The sequence below is a fragment of the Papio anubis genome, chromosome 10 (assembly GCF_008728515.1).
Source record: "Papio anubis isolate 15944 chromosome 10, Panubis1.0, whole genome shotgun sequence".
In the NCBI taxonomy this organism is placed as follows: domain Eukaryota; kingdom Metazoa; phylum Chordata; class Mammalia; order Primates; family Cercopithecidae; genus Papio; species Papio anubis.
Window position 1 is genome coordinate 101,866,114 of NC_044985.1, and position 26,263 is coordinate 101,892,376.

At 50.9% G+C, this 26,263-nt stretch overlaps 1 protein-coding gene across 3 annotated transcripts; it reads left to right on the forward strand.

Moving 5' to 3' along the window:
• The first annotated feature begins 1,704 nt into the window (after positions 1-1,704).
• RUFY4 (RUN and FYVE domain containing 4) lies at positions 1,705-24,932 on the forward strand. 3 transcript variants are annotated; one of them, XM_031651514.1, is made up of 13 exons: positions 1,705-2,587; positions 2,763-2,861; positions 2,993-4,158; positions 4,275-4,381; positions 5,837-5,962; positions 6,243-6,349; positions 6,688-6,831; positions 7,254-7,323; positions 8,546-9,193; positions 9,877-9,983; positions 17,364-17,510; positions 23,546-23,656; positions 24,247-24,932. In XM_031651514.1, the coding sequence occupies exons 3-13, from the start codon at positions 4,113-4,115 to the stop codon at positions 24,347-24,349; spliced, it is 1,716 nt and encodes a 571-aa protein (XP_031507374.1). In that variant the 5' UTR covers positions 1,705-2,587; positions 2,763-2,861; positions 2,993-4,112; the 3' UTR covers positions 24,350-24,932. The 3 variants fall into 3 exon arrangements, with proteins under 3 accessions (XP_031507374.1, XP_031507373.1, XP_031507375.1); XM_031651513.1 differs by having other exon boundaries at positions 1,705-4,158; XM_031651515.1 differs by lacking the exons at positions 6,243-6,349; positions 7,254-7,323 and having other exon boundaries at positions 1,707-2,861.
• Positions 24,933-26,263: the final 1,331 nt, after the last annotated feature.

The following is a 26,263-nucleotide window of genomic DNA, read 5'->3' on the forward strand; positions in this document are numbered from 1 at the left end:
ATCCGATCCTTTCTCCCAAGTTAGTCGTGGCCCCACTCGGCCCTCTCCCTGGCTCATAACATTTCTAACCCCAGCCACTGGCACCACCTCGCAGACGGCTGCCCCACCTCCCAGGCTCCTTGCTTTGCCTTCCGCCCTCCCAATCCATATATACACAGCACACATGAGAGGGCTCCAGGAGAGCCAGGAGGAGGAATGGGGGCATGTAAGTAGCAGGACTGGCATTAGGAGTGCCCTGGCAGGCAGCCCAGATGTCTGGGTAGCCACTGAACCCTGGCTCCTGAGGGGATCAGCACCCAGGAGATGTTTATCCACCCCAAGAACGAGGGTGTCACCCCTCCTCTAGTGAGGGCCCAGGTGATGGGTGCAGGCTGCTCTTCCCTAAGCCCCTGAAGCGGGGAGCCCTGAGCAGCAGCAACCCCCACTGGAGCCAGAGTCGGGGCACAGCAGCTGGGATGGAGCTTGATCCCCACAGATAGAGGAGGGAAGGAGTCACAGGCGAGCTCCAGGCTCTCCCAAGAGGCCTCTCAGAAACCAGCTCATCTGATGCAGACAGACACTCATCCCCATCCCTGTCCCTGCCACTGTCACCCAGCGGCACACACACCCTCCCCTCCTTCTCCCCTTGATCATCCACCTCCAGAGCCCCGGCTCCTCTCTCCATCTCAGCCCCACTGCCTGTCCCTGTCCCTGCCCACTTCACCTGGCCCAATAGGCACCCGCCACATGTCAAAGGTGGCTGTGCGGGAGGTGGGGAGGCAGGGACACGGGTTAAGAAAGAAGACCCACCAACAGTGAGTCCTGAGGTCACAGGGAGTTACCCATCCCTGGTGACCCCAAACACCTCCTCCTACTCTCCCAGGGAGAAACCAGCGCCACATCTATACCAGGCCTAGTGGTTCCCTGGCAGACACCTCCTCCAGAACAGACACCTGCCTCCCAGCTCAGACCTGTCCCCACTGCCAGGTCAGCTCCCCACTTGCTAGTCTCCGAGACTTACCCAGCACAGAGAAGGCAGGGGTGAGAGGCCAGCTGTCCCCACCATCCTGGGGCAGTTCTTGTTCCAGTGGCCCCCCCACCCTCCTAACTCCAGAGCCCTCTAAATCAAGGGACACCGCCAGAGCTGCCCTTTGGTCCAGCTCAAGGAAGATTAACCCTTTCCCTACCTTGCCCCAGCACTCCAGGCCTGCCCCTCTTGGGTGGCTCCTAAACCAACCTCACCCAAGCTATTTGCCCTTCTAGGAGTCAGGTCCTATATCACCCTCTTCCCAAGGGCACAAGGACCCAGGGGAGCCCTCCACCCAACTGGAGGACCCTTTACCCGGTCCTGGTCCTGCCTCCCCCTGGGTCCACCTACCTTGTAGCACTTCCCAAGCGGACTGGCACTGTCCTGGGCTGGCTGCTTACCTGTGTCAGGTGCCCTGGGCTCTGCCAACCACCAGCTCCCGACCCAGGGTGTCCTCCCTCACCCATTCCTGCAGCTTCTACCTGAAGCAGCAGCTGCCTTCTCTCTGTGCCAGCTGAACACCATGGGCTCCCAGCACCCAGCCAGCATCCACGCCTGGGGACTCCCTCATGGCAAGTGACAAAGGGAGACCGGAGGACAGGGGGCCAAAGGAGGGCAGAGGGCTGAAGGAGGACAGGGGACTGGAGGAGGGCAGAGGACTGGAGGACAGCAGGGGACTGGAGGAGGGCAGGGGACTGGAGGACGGCAGGGGACTGGAGGACGGCAGGGGCCTAGAGAAGGGCAGAGGACTAGAGGGAGGCAGGGGGCTGGAGGAGGGCAGGGGGCTGGAGGAGGGCAGGGGCAGGGACCCGGACAGGGCTTCAGACAGACTGAATTGGGAGGGCAAGAAAGAGACCAAGGGTGCAAAGTGAGACGCAGGGAACAGAGAAAGGGAAGGAATGAGGGAAAGACAGGGACGGGAGACAGGGACGTGATACAGAAGACAGAGATGGGGGCTGCAGCCTCTGCATGAGGGATATAGGAACAGAGGAGAGGGCAGACGGGCTGGGGCATCCCTTGTGCTGGTTTTTAGATGTGGTTCTTGGGGTCTGTGAAAACAGCCGTCCTCCCAGGCCCCTGCTCCTTTGCCCCAGTACTAGCCCCTGGAGCAGCCCAGCCTGCAGAAACGAGGACTCCGCATGGAAACATCCCAGCGTTAACAAGGCAGAGTACAGCCGCGGGGCGGGTAGGGGGGCCAGCCCACCTGGGAATCCCGCCTGGCCCATTACTGGGCACAGGATCTCACTGGTGGTCTCACATCCATCCTTTTGGGAATGGGACCAGGACTGGGGGGTCGGCACTGGTGACCAGCACTCACGGGGACCGCTCAGCTCACTGAGGTGGAGAGAGGAAGGAGGAGCGTGGTGGGAACCTCGCCCTCTCATCCCTACCCTGGAGCGCCGCCTCACAGCCCAACCAAACAACACGGAAGAAACAGGAATAGCAGCTGCGGAGCTCCACGGCCTCCCTCTGCCCCCTGGTGGCAAGAAGGAAGAAAAGCAGGAGCAAGTGCTGAAAACGAAAAGGAAACTAGCAGCAGTCCTACTAACCACAATGGATCAGCCCTCATTTGGCCAACAGGTGACTCTACCCCAGGCTGGCCTGAGAGGACCCATTTCCCATCTCACCATTCTGCCCCAGTGCCCTGGATCCTGCCTCTACCACTTCTTCCCTGCAGCGTCTTCGTTTCCCCCGCCGCTGTGAGCCAGGTTCCCCCTCCAGGCTGCTGGGCTGAGACTGAGTCACTTCTTCCCAGGCTGTAAATCCTGGGACAGCTCTGCAAGGCACCGTCACTAGGGAGGGACTCAGGCAGCAGAGCCGCGCTCTCGTACCCCAGCCAACCAGGCTCTCCTAGGTGAGTAGCAGAGGGACCCTGGAATTTACGGGGACAGAAAGGGAGTGATACCAGGAGCCAGGGAAGATAAATGCATGGCAGAGAGGAGCTAGAGGAGGAGACACATGGAGCCATTCATGGATTTCACACAGGATCTGGACTGGAAGAGGCTGCTGAGACCATCAGTCCAATCCTTGGTCTACAGGTGGGGAAACTGAGGCTCAAGGAAGGTGAGTGATTTGCCCGAGATCACACAGTGAGTGCGTAGCCAGGCCAGGATGGAGACCCAGGTCTCTGGACTCCTCACTCCATCCTTCCTAAATCCCATGTCCCACCCACCTCCCTCATTTACCTCCGTTTCCCTCTCCCCTCCCCTCCACTGTGTCCCACTGCTGCACCACTGCCACCCCACCCCAAACTCCAGCAGCCGCAGCCTGGGAGGCAGGACACCTGGGTTTTCCACTCCATACCTGGTCTTGACTAGGATCTCAGAATAAGGCCACCAGCTGTCGGGGCCACAGTGTCCCTCTCTGGGCCCCAGGACCCATCGGGAGGAGAAGAGGATGAGATCCCCCCGGAGAGAAAGGCAGTATTAAAACCAGGCGCCCTGCTCCGCACACACACACAGCATCTGCTCAGCCCCAGCCCTGGGGCCACGCTTTACTTCTGCACCCTCTCCTCAAAGAACACACATTTTCCACTCAGCTGGGGCCCAGGAAACAATGAGTGGGTGTCTCGAGGAGGATGAGTATCTGGGCAAGGCTGGGGGCCCTCCATGGGGAAGGAGGGGACACCCCCAGCCTAGTGTCCACATAGCATAAGCATTCACGGGGTCACTTACACCAAGTCAGGACCCACAGCACAGGCCCTGTGGGCACACAGACCTGAGTTCAAATCCTGGGTACCTCTGTGATGTTGAATAAAAGACTTACCCTCTCCAATTCCCTGTTTGTCCTGGTCTGAAATGGAGTTAATAACCTCCAGGATGATGTGGGGATTGAATGGGGAAAGGGCATCAAGTGTTAGTACAGTGTCACCCAGGGACTGCTCAATCGGTGGAGACCACACCATCATCTTCACACGCTGGCCTACAAGACAGTGCTGGGATTTTCCCCCCACTAGGTAACTTGCTGTGTCACCCGAGATAAGTCACTTCCCCTCTGTAGTCTCTGCGTACTGCTTTATGTAAGGAGAGAGCTGGGCAGTGAGGCCAAGGGTCCTTCCTGGGCTCACAGTCCAAGTCGGAAGGAATCACATCATTTTCAAGTACCCATGGCAGAAGAGGCAGCCATCCTCAAGATCACCAAAGACCTAAGAGGTGAGTGTGTCCTGAGAGATGTTCTGGGACTGAGTCGCGGGAGAAGTCAGGGTCTGGGAGCCCCTCCCTCAGGGGCCTCGCTACTCGATGCCTGACGCCTGCCATCCTCCCTGCAGCTGCCGTCTCTGCCATCCTCCAGGGCTATGGGGATGGGCAGGGGCCAGTGACGGACACCAGTGCCGAGCTGTACAGACTCTGTGGCTGCCTGGAGCTGCTGCTACAGGTGGGACCTTCTCCTCCCCCTCCCCATCCTTCTCCCCAGACCCAGACAACTGGCAGGACATTCCTGGAAAACAAGGGAGGAGCCACAGTCCCATTCCTTACCATGCACTGTGCCATTTCCCTCTCCCTCCTGATACCTGACCTCACTCTTGGAGGCTGTCACTACAGCCTGAGAAGCGAGGTGAGGCAAAGTGGGGCTGGAAGGGACCCGGGCCTTGGGGCAGGACACAGACCTGGGGGTAGCCACCACTGTTTAAAGCTTCAAAGGCATGGATGTCCTAGGACTGGCCCTTCCTGCTGCTACTCAGAGCCCCAACTATGACCAGCACCAGCTTTTATTGAACACTTGCTATATGTCAGGCTTTGGCCTCTGTATGCCTGGCTTTGTGCAATCCTCACTCTCACCCTCTGAGTTGCTTGATGTCCACCCCCCAACACCCCAACACACACCTTCCTACTTCTCTGACTTCATCTCTTGCCAGCCTGCCACTCATCTGCTGCACTCCAGCTCCCCTGGCCTCTTGGATCTTCCTGGAGCACACCAGGCATGCTCCTGCCTTGGGGCCTTTGCACGTGCTCTCCCCTCTACCTAAAATGCTCTTCCACTGGAATGCACAGCACACTTTCTCAGCTCCTTCAAGCTAGAAGGCTTTTCTTTTTTTGTTTGGTGTTTTTTTTTTTTTTTGAGACGGAGTCTCGCTCTGTTCCCCAGGCTGGAGTGCAGTGGCGCCATCTCAGCTCACTGCAAGCTCCGCCTCCCGGGTTCACACCATTCTCCTGCCTTAGCCTCCCGAGTAGCTGGGACTACAGGCACCCGCCACCTCACCTGGCTAGTTTTTTGTATTTTTTTAGTAGAGACAGGGTTTCACCGTGTTAGCCAGGATGGTCTCCATCTCCTGACCTCATGATCCGCCCGTCTCGGCCTCCCAAAGTGCTGGGATTACAGGCTTGAGCCACCGCGCCTGGCGCTAGAAGGCTTTTCTGGACACCCTAGATTTTCAACACACCTGCCACACACACCACACACCACACATACACCCACCACATTTTTCATTCTCTTTCCTGCTTTATTTTTTTCTCCGTAGCAGTCATCACTATCTAACATACTCGATGCTTTACTTATCTCATCTGTTTGTTGTCTTAACTCCCCTATCGAGATGTAAGCTCCATGAAGTCAATTTGTTCATAGCTGTATCCCCAGAACATAGAACAGGGCCTGGAACATAGTCAGTGCTCAATAAGGACCTCTGAATGAATGAATGAGAACACTGAGGCTCAGGGAGGTCAAACACCTTGCTCATGGTCACACAGCCAGTAAGGACAGGGCTCGGTCCGGATGCCGGGTGTGTCTGCAGGAGCCCTCTCTTCCAGCAGGTGTCCCCTCAGCACGCTAGAATGCAGGGTGTGTTCTAGGAGGAAGCATTTCTACACTTTCTTTGCCTCATTTTGGTTCTAGTTTGACCAGAAAGAGCAGAAGAGCTTCCTGGGGCCTCGGAAGGATTACTGGGACTTTCTCTGCACTGCCCTACGACGGCAGCGGGTGGACATGGAGCCAATCCACTTTGTCCGTTCCCAGGACAAGGTATCCAGGGCCAGGCAGCGAGAAAGCTGACAGGGTGGGGGTGGACATAGGCCTGCTCCTTCTCCCACATCCTGCTCTACCGACCATAGACCGCTCACTTGCTCCGCGTGTCTCCTAAACCCTGCCCGCAGCACCCCTCCAGACACCCTTTTCCTCCCATGGCCTCAGGTCCCCCCACACCCTTCCCATTGCCCAGCACTTCCAGTCCCCTCCCTCTGTGTTTCCTGGGCACCCTCTGTCCTAATACCACCCCTCCCTTCTGCCCCTGTGCACTCTGCAGTTGAAGACCCCTCTGGGGAAAGGCCGTGCCTTCATCCGCTTCTGCCTGGCCCGTGGGCAGCTGGCTGAGGCCCTGCAGCTCTGCCTCCTAAACCCAGAGCTCACCAGGTGGGGCTGCTGGGACATCCTCCTGCCAATGCCATCTGAGCCACTTTCCCTCCTTTGTAAAAGAGCCCTCCTTCACCCCCCATGGATGGCTTTCTATCAAGGACCGTTACGATGAGAGTCATGAAGGAAAAATTAAGGGAGAAAAGGCAGAGGGAGGTTGGAACCCAGGAGTCCTGGCAGCATCAGGGTTCTTGGGCCTCCTGCTCCTGAAGGGCCACGACTCTGCCTGGGGACCAGCCTCATGACGGTGTTGAGGTTGAGCTGGGGTGGGGGTGGTTGGGGTCGAGGGAAATAGCCCCAGGGTCAAAGGCCAAAGGTTCTGATCACTGTTAACACAGGGAATGGTATGGACCCCGGAGCCCTCTGCTCTGCCCAGAACGCCAAGAAGACATCCTGGACTCTCTCTATGCTCTCAATGGGGTGGCCTTCGAATTGGACCTCCAGCAGCCAGACCTGGATGGAGCCTGGCCCATGTTCTCAGAGTGAGTGGGTGCGGCCAGGAGGGAAGTTTCTTTTGACACCTGATCCCATGGCCACCAAGGGTCCCAGGCGAGCCCCAAGCCCTCGGCCCCCAGCCCCGTCTGTCTCTGCCTCCTTTTGCTCCATGACTTTGGATCCTTCTAGACTTCAATGTTCCCAGTGCAAATTCATGGCATAATGCAGCCTAGAATACGCACTCACTAACGACTTCCTGGGTGGTTGAGGTGGCGGGCTGGAGGATGAATGGATAGCAGGATGCTGGGAGGGAAATGAATGCAGGATGGGATGCATGAGGGTGGGTGGGCAGGAAGGAGGAAGTGTCATGGGATGAATGGGCGAGTGGAAAGATGGGATACCCTCCATCTGAGGGCCAAGCCCACCACCGAAGAGAAGCCCAGGGTCCCCCTGCCTCTTTCACTTTCAGGTCACGCTGCTCCAGTTCCACCCAAACCCAGGGAAGGAGACCCAGAAAAACCAAAGATGCCCCAAAGAAGGTGCCTCTGCCTCTGCCCCGCCTTCACTCTGAGTCGCCTCTTCCCCATCTCCTTGGCGTCCCCAGTTTGCGTAGTAACTGAGCTTCCCCCTCTGAGTGTACAGACAGCCCTGACCCAACTGGACAGACAGAGCAAGAGGCCAGTGTGTGGAGCAGGGGCCTGGGGAGCTGCAGAGGAGGAGAGGGCTCCTATTCCTGGGGTGGGGACACTGGGAGAGAAAGGGAACTCTAGCACCCTCTGCCGGAGCCACTGGGCCCAGAGGAGGAGAAAGTTCCAAGGGGGGCAGGCCACTGAAAGCTTCAGGAAACAGATGAGAGAGATGCCCTCTGCTGAGTCCCCTGCACTGGACAATAGACAAACAACTCAGTTCAGTTCAAGAAGTGACTAAAGACCCAGGTTGCCTGGTCGAATTCCAGCCCCACCCCTTACAAACTATGGTTCTTGAACAAGTTACTTGTCCTGCCCCATAGGGATATTGTGAGGATGAACTGAGGCAACTCACATCCAGCACTGCACAGGGCTCCTGGCTACACGCTCCCCTCATGGCACCGTGTGATCACCTTCATTGTTGTTATCATCATCCCACGAGCACATTTTGCACCCCCACCAGCTTCCAGGCACTGGGTACAGATACTATTAGTTCTCTGGTCTGAAAAGTTCAGGGTCTCTTCATGGAGATAGATCATAAAGAAAAGCATTGCAATATATGAGTTCAGTGTAAGTGACACAGAAATGAACAGAGGAACATGGGAGCACAGAGAAGGCTTCCTGAGAAGTTGCTCTTAGCTGAGTGTTGGTCTAGTCAAGATTTCATCACAACCCTAAAACCGGATATTATCATTCCCATTTTGCAGATGAAAAAACTGAAACACGAAGTGTAGTTCAGGAGGAAGAATTAAAGGAAAGGGGTGGGTGGAACTTAGGGGGAGCCAGATCAATACCCAAGACCCAGGTGCAGGAAGGAGAAGGATGCGGACAGGAGAAAGGGAGAGAAGGACATCAGGATGTACTGCTGTCCCTCACCAGACCAAAGCATGGCGCTCAGATCACCTGGGTGTTGCTAAAAGTCAGATTTGGGGTTTGATAAATCAAAGTTTCCAGTGAGAGGACCTGGTACCTATCTATTTAGCAAGCCCATTAGATCAGCGCTGTGGCCTCTCCCACGCACCAGGTCAGTGAATTGGTGCTGAGAGGGATGACTGGTTTGGGGTCCTCTCCACAGATCCCAGCTGCATATGGAAGGCCCGAAAATGTCCAGATTGAGGACTCACACACCAATCAAGCTGTCTGTCTGCAAGATGCACCCAGTGGACAGCAGCTGGCAGGGCTGCCCAGGTCCCAGCAGCAAAGGCATCTTCCTTTCTTTTTGGAAAAGAAGGGGGGAAATTCCAGGAGACATAGGTACCCCCAGAGTATGTGGGAACCAGAAGAAGAGGAGCTTCAACTAGACCAGGAGGAAGGAACCCCATGGATTGAGATGTTCCTGGGGAACTCAACACCCAGCACCCAGGGACAGGGGAAGGGCGCTATGGGCACTCAGAAGGAGGTGATAGGGATGGAGGCTGAGGGCACAGGGGTTCTGCTGGGTGCAGAGGGTCAGAGAACAACAGAGGAGACTCATGAAAAGGAACCAGAGTGGAGTCATGTCCAGAAGCTGCTGATGCCCAGCCCCAGAGGGACCATAGCGGGAACAGTATCGGGGAGCAGGCAGGGATCGGGGGACTCTAGCATCCTGGGGGAGCCCTGGGTCCTTCAGGGACTCACAACAAAGGAAGACTCTACCATGGAGAATCCACAAGTGCAAACAGAAGTTACCCTTGTGGCCAGAAGGGAGGAGCAAGCCGAGGTGTCCCTGCAGGACGAAATCAAGGTGAGAACAGTTGAGCTCCATACCTGGTTATTCTCCCCTCTCTGACCTGGCCCACAGATGAGGGTCTGAAATGGTAGCCTGGGACCATTCCCTCCCATGGATCAATTTTTATTGGCCCACTCAGGATTATTATTTGGGAATGCCTTTGAAAGCCATGCATTCTTCAGGTCACCACAGTCCCCACATCTCCCTATTGCCTCACGCTAGACCCACTTTATTCGGCAATACTTCTTGCCCAGCCCCAGTAGCATTGGAGTTTGAGATCCCTTCCCAACAGTTCTTCCAGGCAGTCACTTCCTCTCCAGTTCCATATCCTCATGATGGTAGGTCTTGTCCCCAAATCTAAGTTCCACTGTTGCAGAGCCCACCTAGTTGCTCCTGTGGTAGATGCTTCTCCTGGAGGTCACTCAAGATTGTCACCAAGCCTTCCTTCAGCTTCCACCCAGGAACTTGCAAGTTTCTGAGTTTACAACTTCCACCCTTCAGTGAAGGAAGAAACAGTGGCCCAGCCTCACCCAGAAGCAAGGCCTAGGACAGAGTCAGGCATCACAGCTCCCAGCACTGTCCCCAGCCCTGCCAGGGCATGGCCTGGGATCTCTCGGGAATGTTGTTCAGGTCAGCCCCGGTGTTGGGGTCTCTGTCCTTCTCCTTCAGCCTCCTCCTCCCCTCCTTCCAATCCCCAGAGCCTCAGACTTGGGCTCCGGAAGGCCGAGGAGCAGGCCCAGCACCAGGAGCAGCTGCTGAGGAAGCAGGAGGGGGAGTTGCAGGCACTTCGGGAGCAGCTCAGCAGGTAACCTTGGCAACCCACAGCACAGGGCACCGGGAGGTGCTCCCTGAGTCCTGCTGTCAGTCATGGTCAAGTCAGTGAGGTCTTGTGAGAACCTCCTGTGCACCACATCCTGGGCTGGGCACACCTTTGGGATCTGAGGCCTGCAGGGCATTGCTCCTGATCCCAGGGCTCCACCCTCCCTCCCCTGTGCATCCCTTTCTCATAGGCCTCCCAGAGCAGCCCCAGGAGAGGCCCCACCTCCTGGCCTGCTTCCCTCCCACCCTCACCCCTGCCTCCCTCTGCTGCCTCCCCTGGGCAGCTCCTCTCTCTTTTCCACGCTCTGCCTCCCTACTCCACTGGGCTTCTTTCCCCCATCTCTTTCTGTCTCCCTCTTTTACTCGGTTTCTTTGTGTCTCATTTGCTTTTTCCTGTTACGCCACCTCTCACCCTCTCATAATCATAGCTATCATTTACTGAGCATTTACTATGTCCTGGGCCCTGCTGTAGGTGTTTCTGCGTAACACCCTTATGAGATGAGTTCTATAGAACCCCCATTTTATAGAGGAGGAAGCTGAAGCTCAAAGATGCTGCACAATTCACCCACCATTGGCTAGTTGGCAGGGGAGCTGAGATTCAAAGCCTGCGGCTGACTCCAGAATCAGTGGGCTCAGACGCCTGGCTCAGGCAGCATGTCAGGTGCCTGCACTTCAGTCTCTCCGTTTCTCTTGCTCAGTGTCTCTCACCATCCAGTGTCTTCATCTTCCGTCATCACATTGACCTCAGGGGCCCACAGCACGCTGTCTGTCTCTACCATGCCCCTCAGTCCTCAGTCTCTCGGGTCTCAGTTTCTCTCTCTCTCTCTTTTTGTAGAGACAAGGTCTTACTACATGGCGCAGACTGGCCTCAGATTCCTAGGCTCAAGCTTCAGCCTTCCAAAGTGCTAGGGTTATAGGCATGAGCCAGCACACCCAGCCCATAATTTATTTTTTAAAGTCTCTTCTCCCTGCAGAGATCTTCCGTGGCCTAAATCAGCCTCTCTGTGTCTCTCTCCTGTGGTCTCCGGGTGCCTCGGTCTGCCCACCTGCCCCTGTCTCTCCCTCCCACATGGCTAACACCTGCCCCAGGTCCAACAGACACCGGTCAGACTCCAGCAGGGCCTGAGGAGCTGTGATTCAGCCTGAATCACTGGGAAGCCTGCTGACTCTCTGCTTCGCAGGGGAGAGAGGCCCAGGAGCCCAGAAATCAACCCAAAAGGGCCCCTCGGGCTCCTCCCACTCCACACTCAGCTGAGCCCACAGTGTGGGCAGCAAAGGTTTCCATGATTCAGGGCCCAAATGACCATGGGGGTTCTGCCCGCACGAGAGTCTTCAAGGGATCAAGACAAGCTAGGAGGAGCAGCTGGGAGGTTGTAGAGATACGGCCTGGCCCTGGCTGCTCCCTTTGCTGGGGGCTCTGTCTCACAGACCACAGTGCTCCAGCCACCTGTCACTCATCATTCAGTCATTCCACAAACACTCTGTGCACCCACTCTGAGCCAGGCCTGTCCTAGGTACAAGAAATCCTCTCACAGACAAAACAGGCCAAACACCTGCCTTCGTGGAGCTCGCATTCTAGTGGGTGAAGCAATAAATGTGATTAGCAAGTGAAGTACCTAGGATGTCAGATTGGAATAAGTTATAAGAAGAAGACATAAAGCAGACAAGAGGAACGGGACGTGTTGGTGTGGTATTTTACATTTTAATAAGGTAACATGGCCAGGGAAGACCTCCCTGAAAAGGTGACATTGATCTAAAGACCTGAAGGAAGTGAGGATCGAGCCCTTTGACTATTCGGTAGAATGTTCCAGGCTGCGGGGACAGCAAAAACAAAGGCCCTGATGGGGGACGGGCAGGGCAGCTTCTAGGAACATCAAGGAGGCCTTCCGGGCCCCAGTAGAGTGAAGGAGGGAGAGGATGTGGGAAAAGGTCAGGTGAGCCAAGGAGGCAGGTTAGAGAGAGCCTGCGAGGTCATCGGAAGGGCCTTGATTTGACTCAGAGGAAGATTGGAGCCACTGAGGGGTCAGAGCAGGAGAGGGACTTGACTTTTTTTAATGTCAAAAAGATGTTTATATGCTTTTTCAAATGCTTAATAATTAAATGGTTTTTAGTATATTCAAGAGTTATGCATCCACCACCTCAATCAATTTCAGAACATTTCCATCTCCCCAAAGAGAAACCCTGTACCTATTAGCAGCCACTCCTCATTCCTTTCCCGGCTCTAGGCAACGCCAGTCCACTTCCTCTATAGATCAGCCTGTTAGAGGCTGACATGTTTTTTGTTGTTGGTGGTTTTGTGGTTTTGTTTTTGTTTTTGTTTTTGAGACAGAGTTTCGCTCTTGCTGCCTAGGCTGGAGTGCAGGGATGCCATCTCAGCTCACCACAACCTCTGCCTCCTGGGTTCAAGTGATTCTCCTGCCTCAACCTCCTGAGTAGCTGGGATTACAGACGCCCGCAACCATAGCCAGCTAATTTTTTTGTATTTTTAGTAGAGATGGGGTTTCGTCATGTTGGCCAGGCTGGACTCAAACTCCTGACTTCAGGTGATCCACCCACCTTGGCCTCCCAAAGTGTAGAGATTACAGGCATGAGCCATGGTGGCCGGCTTCATGTGTGTTTTAAAGGCCCCTTGGAGTTGGCCTGTTAGCAGGCAAGCTGAACACAGAGAGTCCAGTGAGGACCCTACCGCGCAAGGGAGAGTGGGGGTGCTCAGACTGGGCTGGCAGCATGGAGCAAGGAGAAGCTGCTGGGCTTTGGATGAAGTGTGAAGTAGAACTTCCTGAGGAATTGGATATGCGGTCTGAAAGAAAGACAGAAGTTGAGAATGACTCTGAGCTTTTCGACCTGATCAGCTGGAAAGCTAGAGTCACTGTTAACTGAAGTGTGCGGGCTGTGGAAGGGCAGGTTTGTGGGGAAAGTCAGAGCTCGGTTTTGAACATGTTATGTTTGAGACACCTGTTAGACATGTTAGACAAGGACCGCTGGACAAGCAGCTGAGTGTGGAACTTAGGAGGGAAGTGTGGGCTGGGAGATCGATCCTGGAGTCCTCAGAGTAAGGATGGTGAGTAAAGCTGATCCTGAGGCTCAGAAGAGGATGTGCTACCCCTGATGCCTGGGACCCAGGGAGCTAAGGACAAAGCTCACTCCCAAGAAAGGAGCCCATGGGCATCAAGCTGGCGATGAGTTCCTCAACACAGAGAATAGAAGTGCTGAGGGACCCATTCATTCCATGGACATTTATTATGCTTCCACAGTGGCCATGAGCAGGTGTGGTGAACAAACCTGGCCCAGCCTGCTCTAGAAGACCTGGGACAGATAAACAGATAGCAATCCAATGGCAAACAGATAAACAGATAGCAATCCAATGGCAGGCAGGTAAACAGATCCAATAGCCATTGGATAGATGCTAGGGAAACAAAGGCAGGGAAGGGCGCAGACAAAGACAGGATAGTCATTCAGACTGGGGGCCAGGAAGTCCTCTCTGAGGTGACGTTTGAGCAGAAGCCCCAACCACATGAGAGACTGGACTGTTCAAATATTAGTGAGAAGTGCTGTGGCCAGAGGAATGGCCAGAAGACATGCGTTTGTGGACAGGCAGGCCAAATGCATACGGGGTATGGCTGAGCAGAGGAGAGAGGGGCAGAGCCGGAGGCAGGGGCCTCAAAGGCAGAGTGAGGCGCTGGAATTCTTCTTTGTGCTACCAGAGGCTGGGGCAGGGTTTAGAGCAGGGACGTTTCTCCGTCTGACTTCTGTATTTAAAGGCTCACTCGGGCTGTGGTATGGAGGACAGTGGAAGGGTGGTAGAAGTCCCACGCAGAGCACAGACTGGGGGCAGAGGTGAGCCACAGCCGACCTGAAGGCGGCAGGCCCAGGGCAGGCCCTTGGGGCTGTGAAAATGGACTTTGGGCTGAGACATGGAGCTTCCAACACCCACCTCACAGCTTTCTGGCTGTGGGCCCCTGGGGACAGTGGCCTGCCCTCTCTGGGTCTCAGGTCCCTGATTTGCAAAACGAGACTGTGGGATGGCTAAGGTTCCTCCTCCCAGCTCAGATGCTCGTGACGCAATCTTTCCAAGCAGGTGGGTGTCCTCTGCGCTGGGAGTAAGACCTCGAGCAAAAGAAATTAGGACAAGCATCAGCTGAAGAGGTCCTCAGGATGGGGAACTAGGCAAATATCACATGTCCCCCCAACCCCTGCACAGCAGCACTGAGCTCCTTTGAGGCCTGCCAGACTCCATCAGCATCCTTCCCTCCCTCCCTCCCACCTGCTGCCCACTTGGCACCAGTGCCAGGAATCACTGGTGATCAGGGCTTCACCTAGATGAAGGTGTAGGGAGGCAAAAGAGTTTTGATCTGGGCTGGTCTGTGTCCAGATTTCTGCTCCCTCCACTCATCAAGCTGTGTGACCCTGGGCAAGTGTCACCCCCTCTCTGAGGTTCTACTCTTCTCTCTTGTAAAATGGGGATTCTATTATCTGTCTCTTAAAATTGTGAAAACTAAATGAATGGGGCCATAAAACACTAAGCTTGGGCCTGGCATATAGTAAGTGCTCAGTAAACTAATTCCCCTTCCACGTCCCCTCATGTGCTAGAAGTATCCATCACTCCCTGATTAAAATACTTCAGGGCTCCCCATTTCACTGAGATTAACATCCACTTTTCCTGGGCCACTGGCAGACAGCTCAGGTCCTGCCCACCTCCCCACTCCTCTCCTGCCTTCCCAGCCCCCACTGCCCTTTGTGGCAGCCCAGAATCATTCGTCTTTCAGTTCCTCAAACAAGCTCAGCTCTTTCCAACTTGCAGACCTTTGCATGTGCCCACGCCTGGCTCTACATTGCTGATTTTTCATCTTCTAGTTCAGCTTCCATTTCACCTTGTCTGAGGAGCCTCTCCAAGAGCCCTCCGTGGTCTCTGTCTTAGCCTCTCCTTTGTCTCTGTCGTAGCACTTAGTTTAGTTATTTTACGAGTCTATCATTTATTTTACCCCTGCCGCAAACACTGTAAGATCCATAGGCTCTGCTTTATTCCTGGCACCTAAACATCCCCTGGCACACAGTAGGTGCTAAGTAAGTGTTCTCTCCCACCCAAGAGACACATGCACACACCACGGTGATCACATTAAGGGCCCAGGATCACAGGGCAAGTAAACTGGCTCGGGAAAATTAAAGTCAGCAGCTAAGAAATGAGATGCCAAAAGACTAGAATGTTCATTAAAATTAAAAACATGGCCCTGCTCCGTGCCTGAGCACCAGAACTCTCTTGGGGTTGCAGTGACTGAACTCTGGAATGTCAGTGGCTGGGCTGCTAACAGTTTGTCATGGCCCACCCAACTTTCTTCCCTGCAACATGCTAAAAGGGGGTGTTTTAAAATTGCATGTTCAATTCATTGTCAAGCCTCTTGCAAGCCTCTTCCACTCAAACACGCTCAAGCCCCAGGACACACACCGGCACAGACACGTACATGCATCCTGAGCACCGGGACTCTCACCCATGCCATCTGCCATTGCAACGCCCTCCCAGCTGAGCCAGGGGCCTCCCAACTGAGCCAGAGGCTGGGCCCTGGGACCAGGTCTTTTTTATTTCCAGTCCAGTGGTCTTCTTGGAACTTTTCAGAAAACCACTACAGACAAAAAGAAAAACCAAGAGTGGAACTGAGACGCTACCAAGCCCAAAACTAAAACAAATTTAGGAAAGCCATATTTTTACTATTTCTTTTTAATTGAAAAGACAATGTAACATAACTTTTTAAAAAATATTTTAAAGCAAAAAATCGCTCTAAATCCTTCACTGTTCCCCTTCCACACACAATTATTTCCAGCTGGGCACCGACCATCCAGCCTGGGTTCCCAGGTATCTACCTTCCCTCCAGAGAGCAGCCATGATAGTGAACACACCTTTCAAGAAAGTTACATTTTAAATGGAAATGTTTGAAAACAAAGCAGGGAGGAGGAAATGTTGGCTCATCCCCTCCCTCTAAAGGAACACTCAGGGCAGGGCCCTGTTTTCATTTCTCTAAATAGTTGGTGAGGAGTCAGTTCGTAGGTGTCAGGCAACACACAGTGTGCAGTTCAGTGTGTGGTGTGTGCATTGTATGCATGTGTGTAAACGCACACACATTGTGTGCATGTTGAGTTGTGTGTCTGCCTTATGGATGTCTGTTGTATGTGTTGTGCAAGTGTGTGTTTATATGTTGTGTTGTTTGTGTTCTGTTTATGTGTGTGGTGTGTGCATTATATATGTGTTGTGTGTATTGTATTGTGTGTGCGTTATATATGTTGTGATATGTGGTGTGTCGTGGTGTGTGTATGTATTGTATTATATGTATAAATTATATGCGTGTAGCGTTGTGTGTCTTCTGTGTTGTGTATATGTGTTCTGTTATACCTTGTGTGTATTAGGGCGTGTGTTGTGTTGTAGATGTGTGTGCTGTGTGTTGTGTATATGCTGTGTTGCATTTTGTGTTGTATTGCATGTGTTGTGTGCTGTGTTGTGTGTGCATGTTATGCATGTGCATTGTGTTGTGTGATTGTGATTGTGTGGTGTGTACAATGTGTTACGTGTGCATTATGAACGTGTATGTAGTGTGCTGTGTCTGTGTATGCTGTGTAGTATGTGTTATATGTGTGTTGTGCATATATGTTGTGTTTGTGTGTTGTGTTATGTGTATGGGTTACATGTGTGTTGTGCATATATTGAGTTGTGTGTATGTGTTATACTGTGTGTTGTGTATTTGTTGCATTGTCTATATGTGTTGTGTGTGTGCCGGTGTATTGTGTTGTATTGTGTGTGTTATGATATATAGGGGTTGTTGTGTTGTGTGTATTGTCTTGTGTGTGTATGTTGTGTGTGTTGTGTATATGTGTTCTGTTGGGTGTTGTATCTGTTGTTATGTGTGGTATTGTGTGAGTATATTGTTGTGTTGTATTGTGTTTTGTGTTGTGTATATGTGTTGTGTTTTTGTGTGAATGCTGTTATGCGTATGGGCTACATTTGTGTTGTGTTGTGTATATGTTGAGTTGTGTGTATGTGTTATATTGTGTGTTGTCATTGTGTTGTGTATATGCATTGTGTGTATGTGTTGTGTGTAGTATTGTGTGTGTTACAATGTGTGGGGGTTGTGTGTGTTGTGTGTATTGTATATAGGTGTTCTGTTGGGTGTTATGTCTCTTGTGTTATATTGTATTATGTGTGTGCATTTTGTGTGTGGTGTGGTGTGTATTGTTGTGTGTGTGTGTATGTGTGGACTTCAGCTGCTGGGGGCATCACCAGTGTCTCCCATGGGCTCCCTATCCGGCAGAGGCCCAGCCTAGCTCAGGCACAAAGGCTGAGTTTTGCCCCCTAAGAACTTAGTCTTCCTTCTGTACCCAGGTGTCAGGAAGAGAGAGCCGAGCTGCAGGCACAGCTGGAGCAGAAACAACAGGAGGCTGAGAGGCGGGACGCCATGTACCAGGAGGAGCTTGGAGGGCAGCGGGACTTGGTCCAGGCCATGAAGAGGCGGGTGTTGGAACTGATCCAGTAAGGACGGGGACAGTGGGAAAGGGGAGACAGACGGGGGAACGGTAAGGAATGTGGAGCCCGGAGCATGAGAATTCTACTCCACTCACAGCTCCCAAGCAGGGTTCTAGAACTTTTATATATGCTAACTCTTCTGTTTCTTTTAGCCACTCCCTGCTGTTATCCCCATTTTACAGAAAAGGAAACTGAGGGTCAGAAATAAGACAGACTTGGCCGGGTGCAGTGGCTCACACCTGTAATCCCAGTACTTTGGAAGGCCGAGGTGGGCGGATCATGAGGTCGGGTGTTCAAGACCAACCTAGCCAATGCAGTGCAATGCAGTGAAACCACATCTATACTAAAAATACAAAAATTAGCCGGGCATGGTGGCGCGTGCCTGTAATCCCAGCTACTTGGGAGGTTGAGGCAAGAGCATCACTTGAGCCCAGAAGGCAGAAGTTGCAGTGAGCCAAGATCACACCACTGCACTCCAGCCTGGGGAACCGAGCGAGACTCCATTTAAAAAAAAAAAAAAAAAAGGCAGACTTGGTCACCTAGGACCCATAGCATATTAATTGTATAGAGTCCCCTGACAATAATGCACACCACCACCCGGACCCACTCCCACATACACACACCTACTGAGGTTAGGGAGGAGAAAAGAACCATGGGTTGAGAAGGAATTGGGAGAAGGAGGAAAAAGACACCAGGGAGAACCCAGAGGTGATCACGTGTCCTACACCTACCTGCCCACGGGACTTCGTCAGGCCCTGGGCCTGTGGACCTGCCCTGGGTCAGCTGTCCTAGGTTCCAGAGGCTGGGCTCACCAGGGTCAGCTCCAAACCACTAAGCTCACTGAGAGACAGGGAAGATGCGGAAAGCATAATTCCTGCCCTTTAGTTCGGTAGAGAGTTCACATACATATGTTATCCTCTCATACAGTTCAGGAAACAGGAGACCAGTGGACTCAGGTTCCATTAAAATTGGAAGGTTGCTAAGGGGTCTTTTTTTTTTTTTTTAACAGAGTCTAGCTCTGTCACCCAGGCTGGAGTGCAGTGGCGCCATCTCAGCTCACTGCAACCTCTACCTCCCGGATTCAAGTGATTCTCCTGCCTCAGCCTTCCAAGTAGCTGGGACTACAGGTGCGTGCCACCATGCTGGGCTAATTTTTGTATTTTTGGTAGAGAAAGGATTTCACCATGTTGGTCAGGCTGGTCTTGAACTCCTGACCTCAATCAATCCACCCAGCTCAGCCTCCCAAAGTGCTAGGATTTCAGGTGAGGGGTCATTTAGAACTAAATCCTCTTACACAATATCCAAATGGTATTAAGGGTGAGAAAAAGGAGACATCAACTTGGAAAGGACAAACAATAATTTAAGGAATAGTTCCTCCAAAGGATTTACTGTCAATTTGGAGGAAGAGAGATATAAAAAGTGAAGTATTGACTTCATGAAATAATTTAAGATAGCCAACAATAAAAGACATATATACGTGATTGTTAAAGAAAACTAGAAAATTAAATGGAACATGGCCGGGTGCAGTGGCTCACAGGCCTGTAATCCCAGCACTTTAGGAGGGCAAGGTGGATGAATCACCTGAGTTCATGAGTTTGAGACCAGCCTGACCAACATGGTGAAACCCTGTCTCTACTAAAAATACAAAAATTAACTGGGCGTGTTAGCGGGCACCTATAATCCCTGCTACTCAGGAGGCTGAGGCAGGAGAATCACTTGAACCCCAGAGGCGGAGGTTGCAGTGAGCCGAGGTCATGCCACTGCACTCCAACCTGAGCGACAAGAGTGAAACTCCATCTCAAAAAAAAAAAAGAAAGAAAGAAAATTAAATGGAACATGTAATAGAAAACAAAAAGTATATATCCCCCAAAGTGTTGGGATTAGGGATAGCATTAGAACTCAGCACTGAGCATATTGGTAGCAGGATCAAAAAGGGAAAGACAGAGTGACTAAATCTCACTTCCCATCCAAAGAAAATATACTAGTTCATCAGCTCTAGTTTCCCAGTGCAAAGGTGATTAATCACAGGTTCTCAGGCAGGAAACATTAAACTATGTAATACAATGTCCCTGGCAGAAGCTTATGGAAAATACAACCCTATGCAAAAAACGAAAAGAAAAAGGAAAAAAAATAGCCACCAAGGTTGACTTCTGCGTCAGGATGGTGGACTGCCCACATCTTATCTATTCTCCATCCTGAAATTTCTCTAAAATGACTATAAAAGACTAAAACCTAAAACGGAGAGAAAAGTGGAGGAGCTAACCACAGAGGAGAGATTTCAACTAATTTCCAGAAGCTGGAAAATGGATGGAGAAGTGGATACTGTGTGAAGCCCAAGTTTTTTGTAGGATCCAGAGATCCCAGAGCCACAGATGGCAGAAGTCAGATGAGAGATAAAGTCATTAGAAAGAACAGTCCATACCTGCTGCCTTCTGCCGGCCTCCCCACATGCAGAATATCCAGCACTCAGGGGCCTATCTCCCAAGCAAATGACCAAAAGATCCTTCACTAAAGGAATTTAAGTGCCCCAAATAAAAGACCAGTTTGTCCTGGCATTTGGGTGTCTGGTTGTAGCAGGTAGCTCCCTGCCCAGTCCCCACTAAAGGGAAGCCACTAGTCAACCATTCCTGTCCACTATTCAGAGCTCTAAACAGCTTTTATTGCCTCTTTCTCACACATAAAATGACAACCAAGGATCCCCAGATATTTGAGGAGAGTCTAGAACATAAAGGGAAGAGATGAAGATAAACAAAGGAAAAAGATCCATCTTCCATGAAACAGGATGCTATAAAAAGCATCTGTCAAAAGAGAAACATTCTTGGAAATTAAAAATTAAATTAAAATTATGATCACTGAATTTTTCTCAATTCACTAAAATGATTAGAAGAGAAAGATGAGGCAGCCTCTTAGAAAGTAGAGTAACAAGCATAGAGAGATGGGAGTCAGGAGAGAAATAATTAAACATACAGATAATCAGTCTCTGAATTCCAATGTCCTTTCTAACTGTGAGGAGAGAAACAAATGAAACATAGCAAAAATTAAGATGTGAGAGAATTCCCCAGCTCTGATGGACACAGATCTTCAGATTTGAAGATTTCACTGAGCAAAGAATTGACAAACAAAACAAAGCCCACAGATACATCATTATGAAATTTTAGTAAAACAGATAAGGAGAATGTCCTAAGATTGTCTAGAAAAAAAGACAGATCACCTATAAAAGAAGTAGAAATCATGTAAACAGTCTATGGTGCAATTCTTTTTAAGTTCTGAGAAAAACTGACTTTTGCCCTAGAATCTTGTTCCCAGACAAACCATGAATGAAGTGGGGGAGGTGGTGGAGTAAAGACATTTTCACATAGACAGATTTCAGAAAATTTACCTCCCACATAGCCTTTCATAGGAAGTTAGTTGAGGATGTGCTCCAGAAAAACAAGGAAGTAAGCCAAGAAAGGAGAAGATGTGGAATTCAGGAAAAAAAAAATTGCTTTAGCCTAGGAGAGAAGAAAAGGGAATTCCCAAGATGACAAGTGGGCAGCAAGCCCAGGGAGCAGTCAGTCCAGACTGTAGCAGAAGGACCAAGGACGCAGGAGGAAGGTATCTGGGGAGAAAGGGAATCAAGAGAACACCTGAAATGATGAAGAATTGGGAGGAAAATAATATGTTAAAGGCAAGTAATGCAAGAAAAAAAGAAAGGCAATTAAAAACTCCCAGAAAACCAAAAGCCTTCCAAGAAGGAAAATGTTATAGAAGGTATCTTAGCTTGTTGGGAAGAAATATGTATATATATTATCTAATAATGTAAATATTATTCATTAATTTTTTCAATGTTAGAATCAACTTAAAAGCAAAGCACAGAAAGCAATTATGTAATTATAGAAACAGAACGTAAATGCTACCACCTTAACAATATTATGTATAGAATAGAATCCAATAGAATGTTCTATAAAGGTCGTATATTTATGCTGTCCAGTATGGTAGCTGGTAGTCACATGTAGAGATGAAGCACTTGAAATATTGAGCTGGTGCAACTAAGGAACTAAAGTTTTTATTTTATGTATTAATATTTTAATTAAATTAAATGTAAATAGCCACATGTGGGGTAGTGGCTACCATTCCGGATGCTGTGAGAACAGATGGCAAGTTAGAAGGTGGAGGAAAGAGGTGAGTTGAAAGGAAGAGATGCTGGCATCATCATATTACAGAACAGGAGTCATAAGGATACTACCTATAGTTAGTAGATGAAGAAATAAATATGTGAGTATATTCTGTAAAAATTACAATGGTGGCCTGGGCACGGTGGCTCATGTCTGTCATCCCAGCACTTTGGAAGGCCAAGGCTGAGGTCAGGAGTTTGAGACCAGCCTGGCCAACATGCTGAAACCCCATCTGTACTGAAAATATAAAAACTAGCCAGGCATGGTGGCACATGCCTGTAATCCCAGCTACTTGGGAGGCTAAGGCAGGAGAATCACTTGAACCCAGGAGGGGGAGGTTGCAGTTAGCCAAAATCATGCCACAGCACTCTAGCCTGGGTGACAGAGAAAGACTCTGTCTCAAAAAAAAAAAAAAAGAAAAAAATTACAATAGTAGCCAATAGAGGAACTAAAAACAGGAATATAACTATGTGAGGATGGTGAGTTAGTGAGGATGGTAATAAATAAGCTAAATCCTCTGATATCAAAGGACGGAGCTCTATAGAGAATGTTCTCTATTGGTAAACAAAGAAGGAGATAAAGGAGCATATTACTTAAATATGGAAGCAATTTCAAGGAGAGAAAGCAAAACGATGTCAGAAATGGTTTGCCACTGAGAACGAGAGAGGGAGGTGTTTTGATATGAGCACTTTTGTATGATTTTATTTTTAAATCACGTGTATGTATTATTTTGATACAAATTTAAAAGAACCCTTCTTCCTAAATATCCTTTCAAAAGGGAGTGAAGGCGGGGCATGGTGGTTCATGCCTGTAATCCCAACACTTTAGGAGGTTGAGGCAGGGTTCAAGACCAGTCTGGGCAACATGTCGAAACCCCAGCTCTACAAAAAATTAGCCAGGCACACGCCTATAGTCCCAGCTACTTGGAAGGCTAAAGTGTAAGGATCACCTGAGCCCGGGAGGTCAAGGCTGCAGTGAGCTGTGATCATGCTACTGAACTCCAGCCTGGGCAACACAGTTAGATGCTCTCGCAAAAAAAAAAAAAAAAAAAAAAAAGGCAGTGAAATCAGTTTTGCAAGGGCATACACGTAAATAAATACCAAGGCAGTTTGTACTAAGTGCCAGATAAGAGACAGTAGGCAACATGTGCTGTAAGTGTCTGGAGCAAGAAACCCCAGGGGGCTCTGTGATCAGGGAGCACTCCTTTGTGCTTAAATAATGGATCCTTAAATCATGGGTCAAGATTATTTTGGGCGAAGAGGAGGCCAGGTGTCAGACGCATTCTGATCTCTTGTATGTGTCTCTCACTGTCTCTTCATTTCTGTCTGTCTTTCTCTGGCCCCTGTGTCTCTTTCTCTATCTCTCCATCTGTCTCCGTATCCGTCTCTTCCCCTCTGTCTCCATTTTCTCTGTCTCTGTGTCTATTTCTCTGTGTGTGTTTCTCTCCCTCTATATATCTCTCAACTTCTCTATGTCACACTCTGTCTCTCTCCAATCCTCTGACTTCCTCTCTCTCTCTCTCTTTCTCTCTCTCTCTCTCTTTCTCTCTCTCTTTCTCTCTCTCTCTCTCTGTCTCTCTCTCCCTCTTTCCCCTTCTCTCTGCCCCTCCCTCTCTGAGTAACCATCTTTCTCTGTCCATCTTTGTATCCCCCTCCATTGCTGTGTCTCTGTCTTTCTGCGTCTCTGCTCTTGTTTCTGTCCCTGTCTCTGAATCTCTTTTTATTTCTCTGTGTGTCCATGTGATTCCCTCCATCACCCTCTCTGTCTCTCTCTTCCTGTCTGTGTGATTCCCTCTGTTCCTCTCTGTCTCTCTGTCTGAGTCATTTCCCATTTCTGTCTTTTGATCTCTGTCTCTGTCTATGTCTCCCCACCTTCATCCCCCATCAGAGAAAAGGACCGCCTGTGGCAGAGGCTCCAACATCTTTCTTCCATGGCCCCTGGGTGCTGTGTGGCCTGTAGCAAGATCTTTGGCCGATTGTCCCGGCGGTATCCATGCAGGTAAAAGGAAGGGCACAGATTCCTCCCTCTGGGACAGCCCAGTTTCCACCAGCTGACAGCCCCCACCCACCCCAGGGAAGGGAGGGACACAGCAACTGGGTGTTTATAAAAGGCCACTTACAGCTGCCCACTCATTCTACCATATCTGACTTCCAACACTAAGCAGAGCCACGAAGGAGAAGAGCAGAAGGGTCAGATAAGGAGTGGGGTCCGGGGGGGCAGGATTGGGTCCCCCTCCAAGAACTGACCAAGAAATGGGCCTCTCATCCGGAAGGGAGCGTCTGTACAGTGTAAGCTGCTCCCCCTCCTTCGTCTGTGAGCACAGTGCTAGGACCAGCCTTGGGAGAGAGGAAAGTGAGCCACCAGGAGAAGCTACCATGTGAAGGTGGAGGCTCTGGAGGGGTTGGGCATCAGGACACCCTTCAGGAGAGGGGAGACCTCTTGAGACAGACCAAGGGCATTCCACTGGGAGATGAGAAACAGATGTCTCAGGTGGACCTGAAGACGCTGGAACTCCATGACCTCAGCGCCCACTTGGGGAAGTGCCAGCTGCAGAGGCCACCCCAGGCTTCCCTGCCTCTGCCTTCCAGGCTCTGCGGAGGCCTGCTCTGCCACGCTTGCTCTGCAGATTACAAGAAGAGAGACCGCTGCTGCCCACCCTGTGCCCAGGGAGGAGAAGCCCAGGTCACCTGACCAAGACCAGCCCACGACTGGCCTCCCACCCGCTTGCCCATCCCACTCAATCCACTCCCTGCCCGTAGCTCTTCCCAGCCCTCTTGTTTGTCCAGTCCGAATTCTAGACATTGGAGATCTAAGGCACCAGCACTTCTGTGGACAGAGTAGGGTGTGGGGAGTGGTTCCAGCCCTGCAGCTACCACAAGGAGCCAGGTGACTTTGGCGAAGCCCTCAGTGCTCAGGGCTTCTTCTCTAACGTTAGGAGTCGGGCCCCATCCTCTCTAAAGTCCCTCTGGGATCAGCAAATCCATGACTGTAGCTAAGACGCCAGCAGCCCTGACATTTCTCCTCCACACTCCCCACTCACCCAGCACTGGTGCCCACCCTTCCTGATTCACTAGAAGTGAAGCCTGCACTGTCTTGGGCTCTCCCGCAGCTTCTTGTCTGGAGTCAGCTTCAGGGATCTGTGTTTGTATTGCTGTGTTTCTTTTTATGTTTAACAGTTTTATTGAAGTACTACTGATGCATGATAAACATGACAGAGTGTACAATTTGATGAGTTTTGATTTTAATAAACGCCAGTGAACCATCTTCATAAACATATCTATCCACCCCAAAGTTTCCTTGTGCCCCTCTGTGGCCTCCCTCCCTTGCTTTCCCTCCATACCTAGGAAAACACTGATCTGCTTTCAGTCACCACAGGCTAATGTACATTTTCTAGAATTTTATGTAAGTGAAATCATACAGTACGCCCTCTTTATTGCCTGCCTTCTTCTGCTCAGCTTCATGATGTTGAGATTCCTGCTTGTTGCTACATATATCAGGAACATATTTTGTTTTCGAGTGGTGTCCGCCATATGGATATGCCACAATTTGTCTCTGCATTCACTTGTGGATGGACATCTGAGTTGTTTCCAACTTGAGGCTATTACAAATAAGATTCACATGAGTCTCTGCTGACATACACTTGTTTGTCTTATGTTTCTCTTGTGTAGACATACACTTGTTTCTTTTACGTAAATACCTAGGAATGACATGAATGGGTCATTATGTTTAACTTTTTTTTTTTTTTTTTTTTTGAGACAGAGTCTCACTCTGTAGCCCAGGCTGGAGTGCAGTGGTACGATCTTGACTCACTGCAAGCTCCGCCTCCCGGGTTCACGCCATTCTCTTGCCTCAGCCTCCCGAGTAGCTGGGACTACAGGTGCCCGCCACCATGCCCGGCTAATTGTTTGTGTTTTTAGTAGAGACGGGGTTTCACCATGTTAGCCAGGATGGTCTCCATCTCCTGACCTCGTGATCTGCCTGCCTTGGCCTCCCAAAGTGCTGGGATTACAGGTGTGAGCCACCGCACCCAGCCATGTTTAACTTTTAAGGAACCGGAAACTATTGCCCAAAGAGGTTGTACATTGGCCCTTCCCACCAGCACTACGTGAGAGTTTCTGTTGCCCCCACCCCACTCCCGCCAGGACACCTGGGTTTGGAAGGCAGGAAAGAGGCACAGACACAGAACTTGGGCCTCTTTGTCCTTCCCCACCAACCACTATAGTTCTTGATTGCTCTCAAGTTGAGAGCACCTGGAGGGAAGGGCTGAATCTAGGTGACTCTCTGTGCAGCGTTCATTTGGCCAGACTTTTGATAAGGACCATTGATGTGGACTATGTAGTAGTGTGGCATAAGATCACATCCCCTATATTGTCCAAGAAGGCTTATGAAAGGTGTAGGTCATTCACTCGGCACCTGATTGTGGTGCTTCTGAGAATAACTGTTTCAGAAGTGGTGCAGACTACACTCTAGGATAAGGTGATTAGCTGCCGTACACAGTTCAAAGACACATTTTGTGGCCCCCAGCAGGCATTCACACTGTCCTTATCTGCTCTGCCTTACAGGCACTGCTAGAGCCTCCACAGCTGTTGGGCAATCCTGTGGCTC